At 48.8% G+C, this 18,806-nt stretch overlaps 1 protein-coding gene across 2 annotated transcripts; it reads right to left on the bottom strand.

Moving 5' to 3' along the window:
* Positions 1-688: 688 nt before the first annotated feature.
* On the bottom strand, positions 689-18,447 carry LOC123144337 (uncharacterized). 2 transcript variants are annotated; one of them, XM_044563439.1, is made up of 3 exons: positions 17,924-18,447; positions 17,419-17,580; positions 689-1,033 (listed from the first exon to the last, which is right to left on the bottom strand). In XM_044563439.1, exons 1-3 carry the CDS (start codon positions 18,309-18,311, stop codon positions 903-905), a joined length of 681 nt encoding a protein of 226 aa, XP_044419374.1. In that variant the 5' UTR covers positions 18,312-18,447; the 3' UTR covers positions 689-902. The 2 variants fall into 2 exon arrangements, 1 of the variants encoding a protein (XP_044419374.1); XR_006471381.1 differs by lacking the exons at positions 17,419-17,580; positions 17,924-18,447 and adding an exon at positions 1,226-10,629.
* Between the last annotated feature and the right edge of the window lie 359 nt (positions 18,448-18,806).

The following is an 18,806-nucleotide window of genomic DNA, read 5'->3' as shown; positions in this document are numbered from 1 at the left end:
TATAATATCTCAAAAATAATTAATTTAATTAAGAAATGCCACTGTTCATGTACTTCAGGCCGGGCTCAGGCTTGGGATTTTTCCTTCGGCCTTTGTCAAGCCCGGCCTGAACCCGACCCGGCCCGACAAATGATCAGGTTTACTTCCAAGTATGGAGACTCGCCGGCTCGATTCAGAGTGATCTTCAAATATGGCATTCGAGCGCGGAATGGCGACTCAGCTAGATCGGCCTTTGTGGGCAAAATCGTCGTGCAGCCAATTATTGTGGCTATTGATCATATATGACCGCTAGAGTCGCTCTTAGATGACGGCTGTGCCAGGATTATAGGAAACAAATTTCGTTGTGAAAATCATGCAAAACAAAGGGGACCCAGAGACCAATCATGCTTTGAGTATTTTCTGCGACAAACATAGTGTCGTACGCACCATTTTTCTGTTAGTTCGGTCGGGTGTCACATCTCTTTCTTTCTTTTCCCCTTGCAAGCTTGATTCAGTAGCTCACTGTATTGGAAATCTGGATACATGGCTCATATTGGCTCAGCCACTGCTTACTGTAGTTGCAAGCACGTTGGGCACTTCCTAGCCACGCAATGTCATCGGGACTGCATTTTTGTTGAGATGATGCAGAAATGGAGAATCATAGGCAACAACAACAAACTGATATTGTACAACAACAACAACAACAAGGAACGTCTGTATGCATCTGCTGAATACCACAGTTTCCTTACGGTTAAAAAAAAGAATACCACAGTTTTCTTACTCTGGGTCTCTTGGTGTACAGTGTTCAGATGCAGGGGAAGACCAATTCCAGATGTACACGCACGGACTTTACTACACCAGTGCACTAAAATGGTGCAAATTGGCAACCAAACTGAAAATATACAATCACAAATCCACAAGGTTTATCTTCGGATGAGCGCCGATTCCGGACCGGTTGGTGGGTCACTCGTCCTTGTTGCGGCAGCAGCAGAAGCGCTTGAGGCAGTGCTCGCAGGCTTCATGGCAGAAGAAGCAGCAGCACAACATGAAGAAGCTGCAGCAATCAAATGAAGGAAGAAAACATGACGCACCACATATTATGTACACATATGTGTTTTCCACAGTTGCAGCTATACAAAACCCTTAGATCAATGACACGGACGCTGCTGCAACTCTGCAAGCAGACACCAAGAAGAGATAGAACGACAGCATCAAGCGTGCGCCTGTGTACATGTAATTTACTGACCAGTCATAGAGGAAGCCCTTCTCCTGGTGGCGCTTCCTGACATGATCCATGGCCGGCAGCCTCCGGTCATCGCCCTGCGAGTGCGAAGGTTCGTCCTCCTCTGCCTTCGTCGTCGCCGGTTGCCTCTTGTTCGCGGCGGGGGTGAACTGGAAGTTGGAATCTAGCGACGAGAATAGGAAGAAAAGTGTAGGGTGGAGGGAGAAGAGAGCGGGGCTGGGACTAGGGGTGGCAGCTTGCTCCTGCTTCTGTTTTGTCATGAGTATAGGCTAGAGCTCCCCCCACTGACTTCCTTGCTTCATATCAGTTTGTTTAATCAAGCAGGAGTGCATTATTGTTTCTCAGCCTTGACTTTACATCTGTTTGATTTATTCTGAACATGCGTTAATTCGCATCGTAATCATCGTGCTCCACGCGAATTGGAAGCTTGGACGTCTCCTCAAAAGTCACTGTGAGAGTGATATGTTGTTTGTTAGTGAATGTTGTGGGCTAGTACCTGTAAGATGGAGAAAGGAAGCAGTCCCCGGTTAACGCGTCGTTTTTATGTCTAGTACTGTACATGATTGGTTTGGGACGGAGAGATCCTTCATGATTGGCTTTCGGCTTGGAGGTCTTCCCGATTTGAAGGACACATAATTCATTTGCAGATTACAACAGCCATGAAGGGACCTGGAGCTGTCGGGAAAGAAAAGAAGAGGTGAAGGGATGCGGTCCGAGTTCGACACCGAAAGCGATTTCCGCCCAATAACCTTCGGAAAAGCTAACTGGCAAACGTTCCGCCTAATAGCCATCGGAAAAGCAACTGGCGAACATTCACGAGGGAGGCCAATCCTGACGAACGCGCTCTCTCCCGTCGGATTCGTTGCACGAATCATCACGCAAGTCAGAAGACACGTTAGATTTATTAACATGTAGCATACTTGGAATAGAAAGTCGACACGTTTTGTTTCTCAACCTATTCTTTCAAGGAAAAGACCTTTATAATTCAGTGTAGTTTTTCACTGACTATTCTAGTGTAGTTTGACTCAAGTATACGTTTTCTGAAGTCTCAGATTGCATGCATTTCTTAAACAGTATTGCACACTACTAACTAAAAAACTAGTACTTTACTGACAGGAATAAGTTATGCACAAGTTTCGTATCTTGCCCTTTTGAGCAATTGTGTTACGTCTCTTTAGCATTGTGCGACACAAGCCTTTTCCGTGAATAATACATTATTATGAATATAAAAGCTAGCGAACCTGATACTAATCAAAACACTTCCCGTAGACCACGTTGGCTAGGTACGCGAGTCTCTACCTGGGAGAGCATAGCTCTTTATGTTCTGTTTTGCTTAGGTACATGGAATTTTTAAAAGAATTTAATATGACAGTTTTTATAATTTTTTGAAACTACTCCCTCCATCCCATAATACAAGAGCGTTTCAAAAAACGCTCTTATATTATGGGACGGAGGGAGTATGTCATGTGGCAAATTTAAACCTTTTTTTCTAATGTTCATAAGTCAACTTTGTTTTTGTACATGGCAGTTTTATTATTAATAATATGCCATTTTTATTAATAATATGGATGTCAATTTATTATTAAGAGGATGACATTTTTTATTTCAATGGCATCACAGTTCTATAACTAAGCGCATGCCATTTTTATTAATAATAGGATGAAATTTTTGTTATTGAGATGATGGCATTTTGTTTTTAATGGCATGCAATTTTTAGTGGGACTTGGAGATAAAATCCTTTTAACTAAAGGACAGTTTTATAAAGTAGCATGGCAATTTGCACTTTTTCAGAGCATGGCACTCTATAAATTTGTAAATTTATGTATTTTTTATGGCATTTTCTATCTAGAGAGGTGGCAGGTTTAATTATGACCTTTTTAGTTGAGCACAGCAATTTGTCATGTAGAAACATCCAAATGACTCAGGATGAAGTTTGTTTTTTCTACGGCCCGTTAAGACGTTTTTGGGCCAGATAAGGTCCCGCTGGGAACCGCTACAACGAATGTACGAGGGGAGGATCTTTTGTTTGCTTGTTTCACCTGTCCATAGCGAACAAAATGTTTGCGTGAGGTTAGCTGCGAGCTGATGGCAGCCAAATAGTATGGTCCATAACCTTGAACTTATAAGTCGGTGGGGCCATGCAGTTCGGGTTAGGGACCTCGTCGACGTCACTAGGGGTTGTTCCGTCAACGCCACATGCCCCTCCTGCAGCATCGACTTCGTCGTCTACGACTGCTGTACTTGCCAATCCATCATCTCTGAGGTATTCTCCGGCCGATGAGCATGCTATGCACAAGGAGATGTGTCGCGAGGCTCCGCGTAATTGAACTTCACTTCAGGTATCTGCGGAATCCTTTCTTGCTTGCTCAAATACTCATATTTCTTCTAGCTTAACGAGGTGAGTCTATCGGTTCTAGTGCTCAAACACATGGAGATCGACCGCTTAAAAAGTTTCTCCAAAATATCTGAGTACCTCTCCTAACCTTCCAACTGAGGAGAAAAATGATGGTACAATGATGGTCTGCCTCCTCCCCACTTGGTTGGAGCAGTTGCCAAGATTGGATTTGGATGATGCCATACCTTAGTTCATGTTTTGTGACTTCACATCGTCTTTATGAAATTCTAAATCACATTCCTTAGAAAACAGAAAATCACCCAAGAAGGAGAAGGTAGCCACCGTACCCGAATTTCCACATGAATGGCGTGTTCTGGAATAGCAAAGGTCTTTCAGACTTGACGACATAAACGCGTCAGTGATTGTGTGCGACAACATGGATTGAATTTCATGGCGATTCTCGAGGCCAGTAAATGTGACTTCCTTACGAATGTCTTAGATCACTTAACATGTGATTTTGACTACACGTGACATAGTCTAGCAGCACATGGAATGTCTAGAGGAATCTTACTTGGGATTCAAATCACAACCATGGACTTGTTAGCTTTTTCAACAGAAGAATTTTATATTTCATCTTTGAAATAGAACCGATAATTTTACATGGAGTCTGATGGCATTCTATGGGGCCGTCCATGATGAGCATGAATATGCTTTTCTTTGGGAATTAGTGAACTTGGCTAAGGATAACCCACATCTAATGCTTATTAGAAGGAATTTAAGAGCATCTACAACCAGAGCCCCATACCTGCCCGAAACACCCAGGCGGGTAGCTCGGTTAGTGTCGAGACGGAAAACACCACCCAACCAATCTTCCCATAGCCGGCCCACACCCGGACTGACCGGCGCTCCCCATATCCGGCCCATATCTGGGCAGATATGAGGACACCCGGATGCGCCCGCCACGACGGACTGACCGATACGGTCCATGAAGGGACACGGATAGACCACTAGTCCGACGGGTGCCTCCTCCGCTCCGCGTTGCATGGCACTGCTCCGGCGTGCCGCCCGAGGGAGGAAGAACGGGTATTTAAGCCAGACAGCGGCAACCGAACCCTAGCACGCCCCATTTCTTCCCCTTTCTCCTCTCCGCCTCTGTCACCGCGACTTCCAATCCGTTTGCCGCTTACCATGTCGAGGTGCCTGATCACCACCTACGACATGCTCACTTTGGCGGAGAAGCCCCAACCCATGGGGGAGGAGGCAGTCGAGCCAGAGGAGGAAATAGAGCTGGGTGCGGGCTTCACTATGGAGGACATCGTGGCAAAGTACGAGGTCGCGCATGCGGAGGAGATGGCGGAGCAGTCCGCCATCCTCAAACCCATCCAGGATGAGGCCTATGTGGAGGCCAACCGGCGCTTCATCCGGCCGCAAAGGACGAAGATTGATGAGATCTTCGCCCTAGTTCGGATGACGAAGCGCCGGAGCCTTCGTACATGATGGAGCTGCCGCACACGTTCATCTACCCGGCGCCTGGCACGGAGATCATTGACATATCCGACGATCAGTACGTAGTTTAGATATGTACATAATATGTAGGTCTTTAGTCTGCGTGGCTGGTATGCATTTGAGGTATGAAGTTTGATGTCCATGGTTGCAGCGGACAATTATTGTGTGCTACCCGTTCAGTGCCCACGGACGCGCTCGGGCGCATCCGCGGGCGTTTGGAGACCGGATTTTGATACTTACAGTTAGAGATGCTTAGGTACGAGGAAAAGAAAAATAATAATCGCTCTAACACTTACTGGCCTTTCATATTCAATTTTCTCATTGACAATTTGAATATTTGAGAAGTCGGTATGCGGGGCGGCAATTCACTTGTGTGAATAACTGTTGTGTGCCAATATATGAGAAGCTTGATATAGTACTCATGAACAACGAATGGGAGCTAAAATTTACTTTGGTAACCATGGGGGCCCTAGAGCATATCGGGGCACTATCGGATCATGCGTCCATCATTCTTAATTCTAACTCTATGAGTCCATCTTCTCGCTGTTCTTTCATGTTTGAATTGAGATGGTTGTACAGGAAGACTTTGCAGACATGATCAAGAATGTATGGGTGAGGTCCGTTGTGAACACTGTCACGTTGGATCTGACAATTAAATCTTGGCGCATGTATGGTTGACACATCGGCATCACACTATGGTTCGTTGCTGATGGAAACCGAGCAAACGCATCATCATCTTGCTCTCTTCCCCCATGTGACACGTTGTCCCCATTTCCTCTCTCCCTGCTCACCCAAATACCTCCTCTCAGATCCGATGTTGCAAAGTTCACCTCCTCCGCAAGGTCGGCTCCTCTGGCGCTGCCATCTTCATCGCAAGGACATCTCCTCCGTGTCGCCACCTCCACAACCATGCTCTAGAGAACCGAGGGGCCGACCTTTCTCCACACGGGGGTTGATATCTAGCAGCGATCTCAGGGGATGTCCAGCGTGCCACGCGTCATTTCTTGGCCCCCACTATGATAGATGTATCTGCACGCCATGGCGCAAGGTTGTGATGACCTCGTTGCACATTTCTCTCCGCCTTCATGCCGCCGCCGCGTCCAGCGTGTTGCTGCTGCTCCTCGAGCTGCTCCTACTCCTCCGCGACGTCGCAGTTGCCGACTGCCCTTTTGCCTCCTCCTCCGCAAGTTGTGCCTCATCACCGCGCTCTTCGATTTCTCTGACTCCCTCAGGCACCCCCCACAAGAGGGAGGCCAAGCGCCAGGCGCTCCTCGAGCTCGTCGACTACGTGTAGGCCCCCAACAATGCACCCACGCACCTCCTAAACAACGTCCAGGAGACCCTAGTTGCCGCCATCTCCACCAACATATTCTGCCCCTCCCCCTCGAGCTGCACGAGTCTATTGCCTCCATTGACCCAAATGCCACCCCTGAGGAGGAGGAGCCCTACCTCGATCTCGCCTGGCCGCATCTCCAGCTCGAATACGAGCTCCTGCTCCGCTATATGTCGTGCCTCCTACTTTGGCAATTTTTTCTTCTTCATATTGGTGTTGGCATGGCAAATTTATGTGACATTTTTTAGGATAACAACTTTGTGGTTTGTATTGGACACATTGCAAGTTCAAGAAAAAAGTGTGGCATTTTTTTAGGCTAGCAACTTGTTGTCTGTACTGGACACATCGCGAGTTCTAGACAAAAAAAATGTTCCCTAGAAATGATGGCAAATTTGTTTACTACATCATGGCAAAAATAAAAAAATTGCGATAATGAAGCGGAAATTTTATGAATACTTGCTTTCTAGAACATGTTGGATTTATGAAAAAAAATTGGATTGATCACATGGCAAATTTATAAAATGTTTGTCTCATACATCATGACAAAAAATTTGAAAATTTGTAATTGCCACTTGGAAAATTCATGAAATTTTAATCTTTTAGAACGTGTGAATTTGTGTAAAATGTTTTTGGACTGATCACACGGCTATTATAGGTTGTTTTCCGAAGTTTATCCATGATGGACTTCTTCTTGTCCGATGGCCCATGAGCCACAGATTTGCCACGCATTTTCTCTACTTTTTGGCGGAGTTTCCGAGCAGTGCGGGTCAGACTACCAAACTCTCGAGCGCCCCATGCATTCAGTGTGGCTTGGAGGTCTGACACGGCTTGAGCAACACCCTGTAGACCATTATCACCAGATCCCTTGCGCCAATTTTCAGCAATCAAATATTCACATCGACGTTTGTTTGCCACACGTTCTCGTATCTGAAAGGTGCGTGCGTGCGCGCGCGCGCGTGCAAAACGGGCCAAGAACGCTGCATTACCAAACGCTCTGCCCAGCCGAGCTTTGACATTTGAATTGCCCCGCTGCCGATTATCCCATGTACTATATGGCAAGCCGGAGTAACCCGGATCTTGGAATGACATTCATCAGTCACCTCCTCGAATGCACGCATTTGCCATTCGTGTCTAGCAGATAAAGAAAAATGTTCGCTGCCATAGAGTGTTTCATTAAAATCACCCATACAAATCCATCATGTTTAATACGAGTACCATATAGCGTTTTCAAGAATCTCCGGCTATGATATCTATTCTCAGCCCGAGGAGCTCCATAGAAACCTGTAAATTCTCATTCAATAGATTGTTCGCTTTGTCTCCGCATCATAGTGTCAATATGGCCCGAACTGAAATTCTTCAGATCAACCACAACCTCATGCAACCAAAAAAGAACAATCCCTCCACTGAGTCCGTTGCTATCCACGGCAAAACAACCTGCAAAACCTAAATCGTTCTGCAGATTCTCCACTCCTTACTTCTTGATCTTCGTCTCCATCACGAAGAGCAAAGAGGAGCAAAGAGGGGCTTTCTTGTTTCACCACATTGCTAAGCTTGCGAACTGACTCGCGGTTCCCATGCCTCCGGCAGTTCCATCAGCTGAACTTTCAGAATTTTAGGAATTAGTAGGAGTAGGTTTCTTCTTTTTTTGCGCCCTCTCTCCATCTCCATATATCTCCCCTCCCGTACCTCCACCCGGCTTGTCACAACTAGCAGTAAAAACCACCATGACATTATTAGTAGCTTCATTCTCTTTTGCTTGCTCTTCAGTACTAGCCGGTGGTATATCTATCCTCCTGTATACCTGCTTCGGCCCTGAGGTCCCCCTTTCCTCTTGTTTACATAGTTGTTCTTTCCAACCGCCCCCCCTCACAGGATTTCTAAAGGAAGTTTGGAGGTTTCCCATGAGCGTTGTTGATTTGTAGGATTGAATCCATAGGATTTTCTATAAGGACTCATTAGTACTAAATTTCATAAGAAAATTTCCATCCACTTTAACTTCTTGTAAAGAATCCTATATTTTCATGTGCAAAATTAAACATCCAAGCAATCATGTAGTAGCAAAGACGGTATGGCACTATATCCCTGTGTTTTATCTATTCATGTGTTCAAGAAACCACACGAAAGAGGCCCTGTGAGTTTTGCTTGTGCAGTTGTGCCATCTGTTTCTCACATCTTCCTCAATGGAAGTCAGAGGTGCTATGTCTAGTTCTTTTCTACAAGTTCTGTAAAGAATTATTATTTTGACTGAAATGCCGTCAGGGCAGCTTTCATTTCAATAAGAGAGAAGAATTACAGTCGGTGATACCGAGCCAAAGAAAGAAAATTACAGCACGCTCATGGACCTCAGCGGACTAGACCCAACTGAATGGCCGGAGTGGCCATCGCATGGGTCAGTCAACAAATGGCCATGCAAACAGCAAAAGGTTGGTAGTTCAGTTAATTAGTCAGGTTCCCCTGGTCTGTTGATCAGCCCAGCAATCTTCGATTTACAAGCGGCCGACCACAGAGAAGCTTCATTGGCGATGCACGACATTACAGCCTTGGGGGTAGCAGCCATGTGCCGGAAGATACATTTGTTTCTCTCTTTCCAGATGTACCACCAAACAAGTTGCACAACGGAGGACCAAGCCTTGGTGTGCTGGCCTGGCAAGTGCAAATAGGATGACGTCCACCAGCTGGTGACGTCCGGTGAAGGGCATAAGTGGTGCGGCAGGTGTAGGTTGTCAAGCATCAGGATCGATACCAAGGTGGTGAAAGAGCAGGTGGCTAACAGATGATTGTTCGGACTTTGGCCGGGGCGAAATCCTTGCTCGGGTTGCCGATGCTGGCGGTGGCGACACCTGCGGGTGCCCACCCCTTCTTGGAGACGCTGCCATGGCCTCTTCTCCATGCCCCTTTTCAAGTATCAGGGGAAACCCTAGGCCTGGTTCGCCAGACCGGACAGCGGGGGCATCTCGGCGTCGTACCCTTCATGAAGGCATCGTCTTGGTTACTCGTGGTATGTTCGGTGTTGGATTCGAGATCTTGGACGCTTTGGTGGTTCGGGTTGTTCCTTGTGGCATGGGCATCTGGGACGCAATGTACGCGATCGGTGGCGCTCTCTCCATGGCTTCTCCCTCTGGTCCGACCAGGTCGTGCATCCCACTTGTCAATTCTCTAGGCACTTGAGGTGGGAGGTACATTGATCCGGTAAGTCCTGGTGTTCCTGGTGTCGTGGCCGTGCGACGTTGGTGCCTACCATTGGTCGTGACGTGGTCTAGATGCCTTGTATCTTGCTCTTTGCCTTCTCGGCTAGAGTTCGAGCTTAGAGAGTTTGTGCCGTGTTGTATCCCTCTCTTCTCATCCCACACCTTGTGTTGTGCTCCTCCATTCTCTCATCTATGTACTCAAACGCAATGGCCCCAGTGATGGCCTATGTCCGCTCTGCGACACCATGGAGAGCCCGAACCATATATTCTTCTCATGTGTGACGGCCCAATTCCTCTGGAGTTGTTTCCGGGAAGTGATGGGTGGTGGGTGGTGCCACATCAATTTCCCCGATATGTTCGCGGAATTACAAACCTCTCCTATGGGCTCCCGTCACATTAGGTGGCTTGGGGTCGGAGTTCTCTCATGGACGTTGTGGACGATCCGCAACAAGCTTGTGATTGAACATACGCCTCTTCGGCGGTCTACGGATGCCCTATACAAACTTTGTGGTTTCCTGCAGCTTTGGAAGCCCCTTAGCCGTCGCCCGGAGCACGCGATCATCGCTCCATCTCCGCTGGTCTTCGCTACATCGCGCTCCGCCTGACGTCACCGCTGCCACCACCTTCTCCCGAGCCAGATTAGCTGCCCCTGCTCTGGGACTGCGGCTTGTATTTTGTTGTTCCTTTTGGGCTTGTTGAGCTGTGCTCTCAGCAGAACCTCTCAGTACTTCCTTCCGTACTTTGTGTCGTGTGGTGTGGTGTTTCTTGTGTGTACTGGATTCTGTCTTTGGCAGTTTGCTTTATTTATAAAGTGGGGCGGAAGCCTTTTTCGGTATGTATGTCACTGTTGCTTCTCTTCTACCTATCAATGAATTGATACGCAAGCTTTGCATATTCGCGAAAAAAAAACAGATGAATGCCAGTCTCCTGCACGGTGCTGCATAGCGAGCACACTGGGTTGTGTGGCCAACCCCTCTTGATCAAACTGTCAGTCGTTCAACACTTGCCAAGGACAGCCAACCAGGAGAACATCTTTATTTTTAGAGTAGCCTTGGATTTCCAGCGCCAGGCGGACGTACCGCTCGTGCATGCGTCGGCGTCGTCTGGAGTTAGGGTTTGGCGGCGCGCGGCTGTGGGCTTTCCTTCACGCGGCTGCCGGGCAGCTCGCGTCCCTCAAATGATGGCTGGGGCGTTGCCGCCTTCGTGGCCCGCGCAGCAGCAGCGGCAGGAGCCCCCCCCCCCCCCCCGCCCGTCCCATGCAACAGCAGCAGCAGCTCGCTGTTCCTTCTGGCGGGGTGGGTGCTCGACGCGGCGCGGCGGCTGGCGGGGCAATCGCGGGCCAGACTGGAAACGGCGGCGGCGACTACAGAGCCGGCCCCAACAGCAGCGGGTGCGGTGACTATGGCGCGGGTCGCGGATGTTTTAATAGTGGTCGCGGTGGCTATGGTGCTGGCAGCGGTTATGACGGTGGCTATCAGGGCTACCGGAACGGATGGAACCAGTGGCAAGACGGTGGAGGGCGGGGTTACGGCAGCAATCAATGGCAGCAAAACTTCAACCCTCCAACCGGCGAGTTCATCGAGGGTGCCATGGGGCCTAACTATCGTCAGCGGGGTGGTCAGGAGGGGGGGGGGGGGGTGGCCGAAACCCTCCTATGCATCGCCCATATGTTCCCAAGGTTCATCCTAAGCAGCCGATGATCAAGCCGGCGACGTCTAACGGTGGGACGGCCAAGGCGGTCGCGTCCACTGCTTCTACTTCCACGGCGACTCTGCCCGAGGAGGCGGTGGCAGCCGTTTCGGCGTTGGCGGCGGTATCTATTCCGGCCGCGGCAGTTGTCGATGATAGAGATGGGATGAGTGACAAAGGGAGCGACAAAGCTGATAATAAGGCGGCTCGTAAGAAAGAAAAGATGACCTGTTACCGATGTGGCGAGCCAGGCCACTTTGTGATTGACTGCAAGGCGGTGCTATGTGACATTTGTCTGAAGCCTGGCCACTCATCTGAGGAGTGCCCACTACTTTTGGTACCTAAGCCTGTGGTGACCATATACGGTGTCTGCAACAGCAAGCTCATGTTCTTTGAGACTCCACGCAAGGTCTCGGTAACCCCTTGTACGGAGAGCTCGAAGTTTGGTTTGGTCAAGGTCACTCATGGGACTTTGTCAGAGGAGCAGGTGTGTCAGCAGCTCAGGCGGCTAGTTTCTGAGACTTTTCTCTAGGCACCTGTCAGATTGGAGGATCAGGTATACAGAGTGGAGTTCCCTAGTAGGGAGGATCTTAATCACCTACTGAAGTGTGGACTCAGTAAGGTGCCTGGGAGCAACTGCATTCTTGAGTTCGACGAATGCAAAAAACCTGAGCCGACGGGATACCGTTGGAGAAGGTTTGGATCAGACTCTCAGGTGTCCCAGAGACTCTGCTTAGTGATTTCCTTATTGTTTGGAGTCTTGGCTCTCTGTTAGGTAAAACAGAGAAGGTGGATATGCCATTTACACGTCTGCATGGAGTTGCTAGGCTACTTGTTGGTGTTGTTGATGCGGAATTCATCCCGGATTATGTTCCTTGGATGTACGATGGTCTGTCCTATGACCTCGATGTTCTGATTGAGGAGGCTCATCTAACAGATAATAACATTGTGATCAAAGATGTTGATATGACTGATGGCGGTGCCGGTAGCGGTTATCAGGGGATGGAGGGAAATCCCGGTGACCAGGATACTCCGGCGGCAGTGGAGGTAGCCCCCACTGCTTCTACTTGCACGGCGGAGGGAAGTCCGGTGGCGGCTGCCTCTCTTGCCGCGATGGAGGGTGCCGAACCGGCCGAGCAGTCGGTTTCGTCACGGACTTCGTCTCGTTCTTCTTCGCCACAGCTGACCAGCACGACACAGGAGGTGTCCCGGCTGGTTGGTGATGGCGGCCGGCCGACACAGGAGGTGTCCTGGCTAGTTGATGACGGACGGCCGACCGAGATCTCTGCCAGGGCCGTCACGGTTGACGGTGCACTGGCGGTGAAATGATCGAGATGGACCTAGAGGGGGGGGGGGGGTGAATAGGTACAATTACAAATTTTAATTTGTTACTCCCTCCATTCCAAAATAGATGACTCAATTTTATATGAAGTTAGTACAAAGTTGAGTCATCTATTTTGGAACAGAGGGAGTAGTTAGCAATTTTAGGCAATAATGCGGAATATGAAAGTGAGCCTAACAATTGCAAGTATGATGCTAAGAGCTAAGCAAGGTAAACAAGAACACAAGTATGTGAGTAAGCAAGCACAATATGATATAAGTAAAGACTAAGAGACAAGTAACCACAAGTAGGAAGTTAGTGTTAGGGATAACCGCAACTCCGAGAGACGAGGATGTATGCCGATGTTCACTTCCTTGGAGGGAAGCTACGTTACCATTAGAGAGGTGGATGTTACCACGAAGGCACACCAACGCCACGAAGGCTCACCCTATTCTCCCTTTGAGACAACACCACGAAGGTGTTTCTCAACCACTAGTGGTAGACCTTGGGGTGGTCTTCAAACCCTCACAAACTTTCCGGGGGTAATCACAATGGTCGATTCCTCTCCGAATGACTCCTACCGCCTAGGAGTCTCCAACCTCCAAGAGTAACAAGAACGATGGGGGAAGGCTCAAGACTTGCTCAAATCACGAATTCCTTTGGTGCAAGGATGGGGAAGGAGTGGATCTATCACTTGAGTGGACAACTTCTCTCAAATGCTCTCAAATCCGTTGGGGATCTAAGATTTGGTGTAGGAGTGTGAGAGAGAGAGTGAAAAGTGTTCTTGAGGATGTTCTTCGTAAATGGTCAAACCTCCCACGGGGTAACTGAGAGGTATATATAGTGCCCCTCAATAAGTGGCCGTTAGGGCCAATCTGAGCGCAGCAGCCATCAGACGTCCGAGGCCACGGGAGACACCGGACTTCCGACAGGGATCAAAAGTCCGACGTTTTAACACTGCAAAGGAAGTACCGGACGTCCGAGGCCTCGGCAGCCACCGGACGACCGACAGAGACTGGAAGCCCGATGTTTTGGCACGGTATAGAAAGTACCGGACGACCGATGGATACCGGACGTCCGATGTTTTGGCTCTGTGAAGGAAATGCCGGACGTCCGGTGGATATCGGAAATCCGACGTTTTGGCACTGTGAAGAAAGTACCGGACATCCGATGTACACCGGACGTCCGATGATTTAGCTCTGTAGACAGGTGTTTAAAGAAGATCACTTGAGCAAGACTTTCGCGAGACCCCATGTTCCCCTGTTAATAGTGCGGGATCCCTATACTCAAGAACAAACATAAAAAAGGGGCATAAGCCAGTAGACTTGTTTCTTCGTTCTTGAGGAAGCTAAATATTACCGAAATCATAATCCACACACATGCTCCTGAGGGGACTAAAACCTGAGATATACTTGACAAACTTTGTTAGTCCCCTATGAGTATATTGTCATCAACATCAAAATACAATTAAGGGCATGATTGCACTTTCAGGCGGGTCATCCCAGGAGGGCATCTTCGCCCATCACTTCGGTTTCAGCGGGGCACATGGCAGGCGGCCAAAGCCCGGATGGAGTCACTTTGTGATTTCTCCTTGCCAACCTGGTCACCGGGATTTCCCTCAATCCCCTGATCACCACTACCGGCACCTCCATCGGTCATATCAACATCTTTGATCACAGTGTTATTATCTGTCAGATGAGCCTCCTCAACCAAAACATCGAGGTCATAGGACAGACCATCGTACGTCCAAGGAACATAATCCGTGATGAATTCCGCATCAACAACACCAACAAGTAGCCTAGCAACTCCATGCAAACGTGTAAATGGCATATCCACCTTCTCTGTTTTACCTAACAGAGAGCCAAGACTCCAAACAATAAGGGAATCATTAAGCAGAGTCTCTAGGACACCTGAGAGTCTGATCCAAACCTTCTCCAACGGTATCCCCGTTGGTTCAGGTTTTTTGCATTCGTCGAACTCAAGAATGCAGTTGCTCCCAGGCACCTTACTGAGTCCACACTTCAGCAGGTGATTAAGATCCTCCCTCCTAAGGAACTCCACTCTGTAGACCTGATCCTCCAATCTGACAGGTGCCCAGAAAAAAGTCTCAGAAACTAGCCGCCTGAGCTGCTAACACACCTGCTCCTCTGTCAAAGTCCCCTGAGTGACCTTGACCAAACCAAACTTCGAGCTCTCCGTACAAGGGGTTACCTAGACCGTGCGTGGAGTCCCAAAGAACATGAGCTTGCTGTTGCAGACACCGTATATGGTCATCACAGGCTTAGGTACCAAAAGCAGCGGACACTCCTCAGATGAGTGACCAGGCTTTAGACAAATGTCACATAGCACCGCCTTGCAGTCAATCACAAAGTGGCTTGGCTCGCCACATCAGTAACAGGTCATATTTTCTTTCTTACAGGTCGCCTTATTAGCCCGCATATTCTCAGCTTTGTCAGTCCCTTTGTCACTCATCCCATCTCTATCATCGACAACTATCACGGCCGGAATAGATACCGCCGCCAACGCCGAAACGGCTGTCACTGCCTCCTCGGGCAGAGGTGCCATGGAAGTAGAAGCAGTGGATGCGACCGCCTTGGCCGTCCCACCGTCAAACGTCGCCGGCTTGATCGTCGGCTGCTTAGGATGAACCTTGGGGACATACAGGCGACGCGGAGGAGGGTTTCAGCCCCCCCTCCCCCACCCCCCCCCGACTACCCCGCTGACGACAGTTAGGCACCATGGCACCCTCGATGAACTCGCCGGGTGAAGGGTTGAAGTTTTGCTGCCATTGATTGCCGCCTCTTTCCACTGGTTCCATCCGTTCTGGTAGCCCGGATAGCCACCGTCATAACCGCGGCCAGCACCATAGCCACCGTGACCACTATTAAACATCCACGACCCGCGCCATAGTCACCGTGCCCGCTGCTGTTGGGGCCGGCTCCATAGTCGCCGCGGCCGCCGCCGCCGTTTCCAGCCCGACCCGCGATTGCCCCGCCAGCCACCGCGCCGCGTCAAGCACCCACCCCGCCAGAAGGAACAGCGAGTTGCTGATGCTGTTGCGTGGGACGGGGGGGGGGGGCTCCTGCCGCCGCTGATGCTGCGCGGGCCATGAAGGTGGCAACGCCCGTCGCCCCGGCCAGCCATCACCGGAGGGATGTGAGCTGCCCGGCCGCCGCGTGAAGCCCACAGCCGCGCGCCGCCAAACCCTAACTCTAGACGACGCCGACGCATGCACGAGCGGTACGTCCGCCTGGCGCTTGGACACTCCAATTGGGTGGCAAGGTTCTCCACCATCAGCCCATCACAGCAGATTGGAGTGATTGTGCTCTTGGAGAAATTGCACGATAGTCCCGAGGCCTCCCCAAAGAACTGCAGCAGCTTGCCGATGGATGAACATTCTTGCTGACAGGGGTTCAGAAACATGACCACATCATCAACATATATTGGTGCACGGAAAGGCATGTCAATCGTTCCAATGGGGCGCAGCAGGCCGCCCCCCTCGGTGAAGGAAAGGAGAGCGGCCAGGCAGTCCATTACCAAGGTGAAAAGCAACGGTGATAGAGGATCTCCTTGACGCAAACCCTTGGCATGGTTAATCTCATCGGTCATGCATCCATTCACCAAAATATGACTCAATGACGAGCATAGCAGGAGTTTTGGATTTCTTCCGCCACATAGTGCGCTCGAGGGCAGTAAGCCCCAGTCGGTGTATTTCCAGCCATGCTCTGAATTGGATTTCTTCCAGAGACAGGGCTCTCAATTCCATGGCTGAATCCAAACGAGCAATGCCTCAGAAGAAATGAGGTCTCTGAGGGCGATGTTATCATTGATTTGGAACTCCAAGACCTGAGAGCCTTCGCAGTAGCCTTCAGGGATTTACGTAGGATCACCAGTGGGTCTGAACTATTGCATGGAGTGTCCCAAGCAGCTGCCACTGTCTCATCGAAGCCATCAATCTTAGTACAGAAGTTGTCGAACCGGAAATGTCGGCATGGCTTGAACTGGGCATCGCAGGACAGCAGGACAGGGCAGTGATCGGACATGTCAGAAGAAGTCCCAAGAATGCAGTTGGAGAAGCATAGTTGGAGCAACGAGCAGGAAAGGGCCACTATGGTTAAATTGGACAGAGTTTTATTGTAAAGAAGAATTATCATGCCCGTGCCATCAACACTATTACTTTTCGCTGTCAGAAATCTTTTCCAATGCCCAAAATACTACCCCTAGTGGGACCCATGGGCAGATCTTTTTGTATTATCTGAGCCCTCTGTCACCTTCCTCTCCCCTATTTACTGTCCTTTTGTATTAGAGAGGAGTGCCCAAACGAAATGGTGCAAATATAATTTAGACGACCCAATTTACAAATGACTCAATGAAAAACGAAGTGAACGAGAAAAGCTAAAACAAGAGTAATCAAAATGAAAAGAAAGAAGAAAATACGAGAACAAAGCGTCTATTGTCTAATGACAGAGTTCTTCCAGACATTCAGTACAAGTTCACATCCTATTGGACACAATCTTATTTCTATCTATTTCTTACATATCTATAACAAAAACCAAAAGAACATTTTTGCGTTCAAATGATTTTTTTTTTAAGGAGTGTCTGGACTTCTCACTGAAGAACGTAATTTTCTTTGAGCAAAAGAGAGGAGATTTTCTAAGAGTGAGTAGTAGTCCTCGATAGATCCTATGGAACTGCTCGCTTCATAGAATGTAGAAGGAACTATAAAGGAAAAATTATTGGTTCCAATATCTCGAAAATTGATATGCTAGTTGTTTCCTCCACTATAAACACCTGCTAAGCAACATCTTGAGTTTGAAAACTTACCGAGCTGTATCCGAGCACATATATTGTTTGCCTTCCGATTTCTTTTCAACTCTGCTGCCAAGACACTTAACTTGTAGAATATATATCCAAGACTTATATCGATGCAAAACCTCGGCGCTAATTTGCCGAGCTGGCAGAAAGCAGCAGCCAGTAGCAAGGGGCCTGCATAAAGCATAGCTTATTAAGTCAGACGTGTGCCATATTTCCTCACATGTCAGATTATCAGAACATCTATGTTCTATTATAAGTGGAGACAATGTGTGTTGTGCTGCCTCTTTTGATGAATAACAGATACACCACGACAATTCAGATTAACGTGCAGAAAACAGAGGTACGTATCAGATTACAATTATTCGGGAAGGGGAAAAAATCAGTTGTTGCAACTGAACGGTAGTAAATTTTCACTCTGAACTTCTGAAGTATTCGATCGAAACGACAAGACAATTCAAATAGTTGGGACAATATAATTAGGGACACACACAAAAAAAAGGCATAGCCACAATACCACAGATTATCCCCGCATGGAAGCTGCGACAGCGGAAGAAGTGGCCGGAGGCCCTGACCTCGCGCATGGCGAGCAGGACGGGCTGTAGGGGGTCGGTGACGAGGGCTTTCCATATGGCGCGCAGCTCTTCCTGGCCGCGCCCAGTTGTCGGCTCGGGGAAGTCGTCGAAAGAGATGTCTTCCGGGGTAAGTTCCGCCGCCCACCAGGATCGCAAGTCCGAAGTGCTAGGGCGTGCGCGGCACGGCGTCAGGGCAGCGCTTGCCTGGTGCGTGCTGCTGCTGCTTCTGCGCCCGACGAGGAAGGGGGCGGCGCAGGCATTGGTGGAGCGGCTCGGTGCGGGAAGGGCGGTCACTCCGCCGGCGCAGAAGACACGGAGGGAGGAGGCCATTGTCGCCGACGTGCTACAGATCGTTATTGGGATTATTTTGGCTGTCGGTGGAATTTATTTGGAGAGGCGGAGACCGATTCTTGGAGCATCAACAGCTGACTGCTTAAACCCTACTTCCGGGCGTTCGCCCCATATCACAAAATTATACTCTCTTCGTTCCTTTATGTAAGTTGTATTTATTTTTCTCAAAACTTCCACAATATAAGGTGTACTTCTAATCTTCCCTTAGTTTTTCATTTGTACCCCTCCACCATTCAGCATATGCCTTTCATAAAAAGAAATATCTGATCCCTAGTTGGAAGGTAGTAAAAATAGAATATATGTCCCTGATTGAATGCACTCATATTTCTCTCTCCCATCCCATTGATTGATTTTATTCCCATGCTACGGGATTCATCTTCATTTTATTAGGTCGATGGTTATTGATTGCCGCTAATTAAGATGCTAATGCCTAAATTGTTAAGGGTATTTTTGTCCAAAATTCTTCATAATTAT

Source organism: Triticum aestivum, chromosome 6D (assembly GCF_018294505.1).
Source record: "Triticum aestivum cultivar Chinese Spring chromosome 6D, IWGSC CS RefSeq v2.1, whole genome shotgun sequence".
Taxonomy (NCBI): domain Eukaryota; kingdom Viridiplantae; phylum Streptophyta; class Magnoliopsida; order Poales; family Poaceae; genus Triticum; species Triticum aestivum.
The sequence above is the reverse complement of the archived record's forward strand: the minus strand, read 5'-3'. Positions and strand labels throughout refer to the sequence as shown.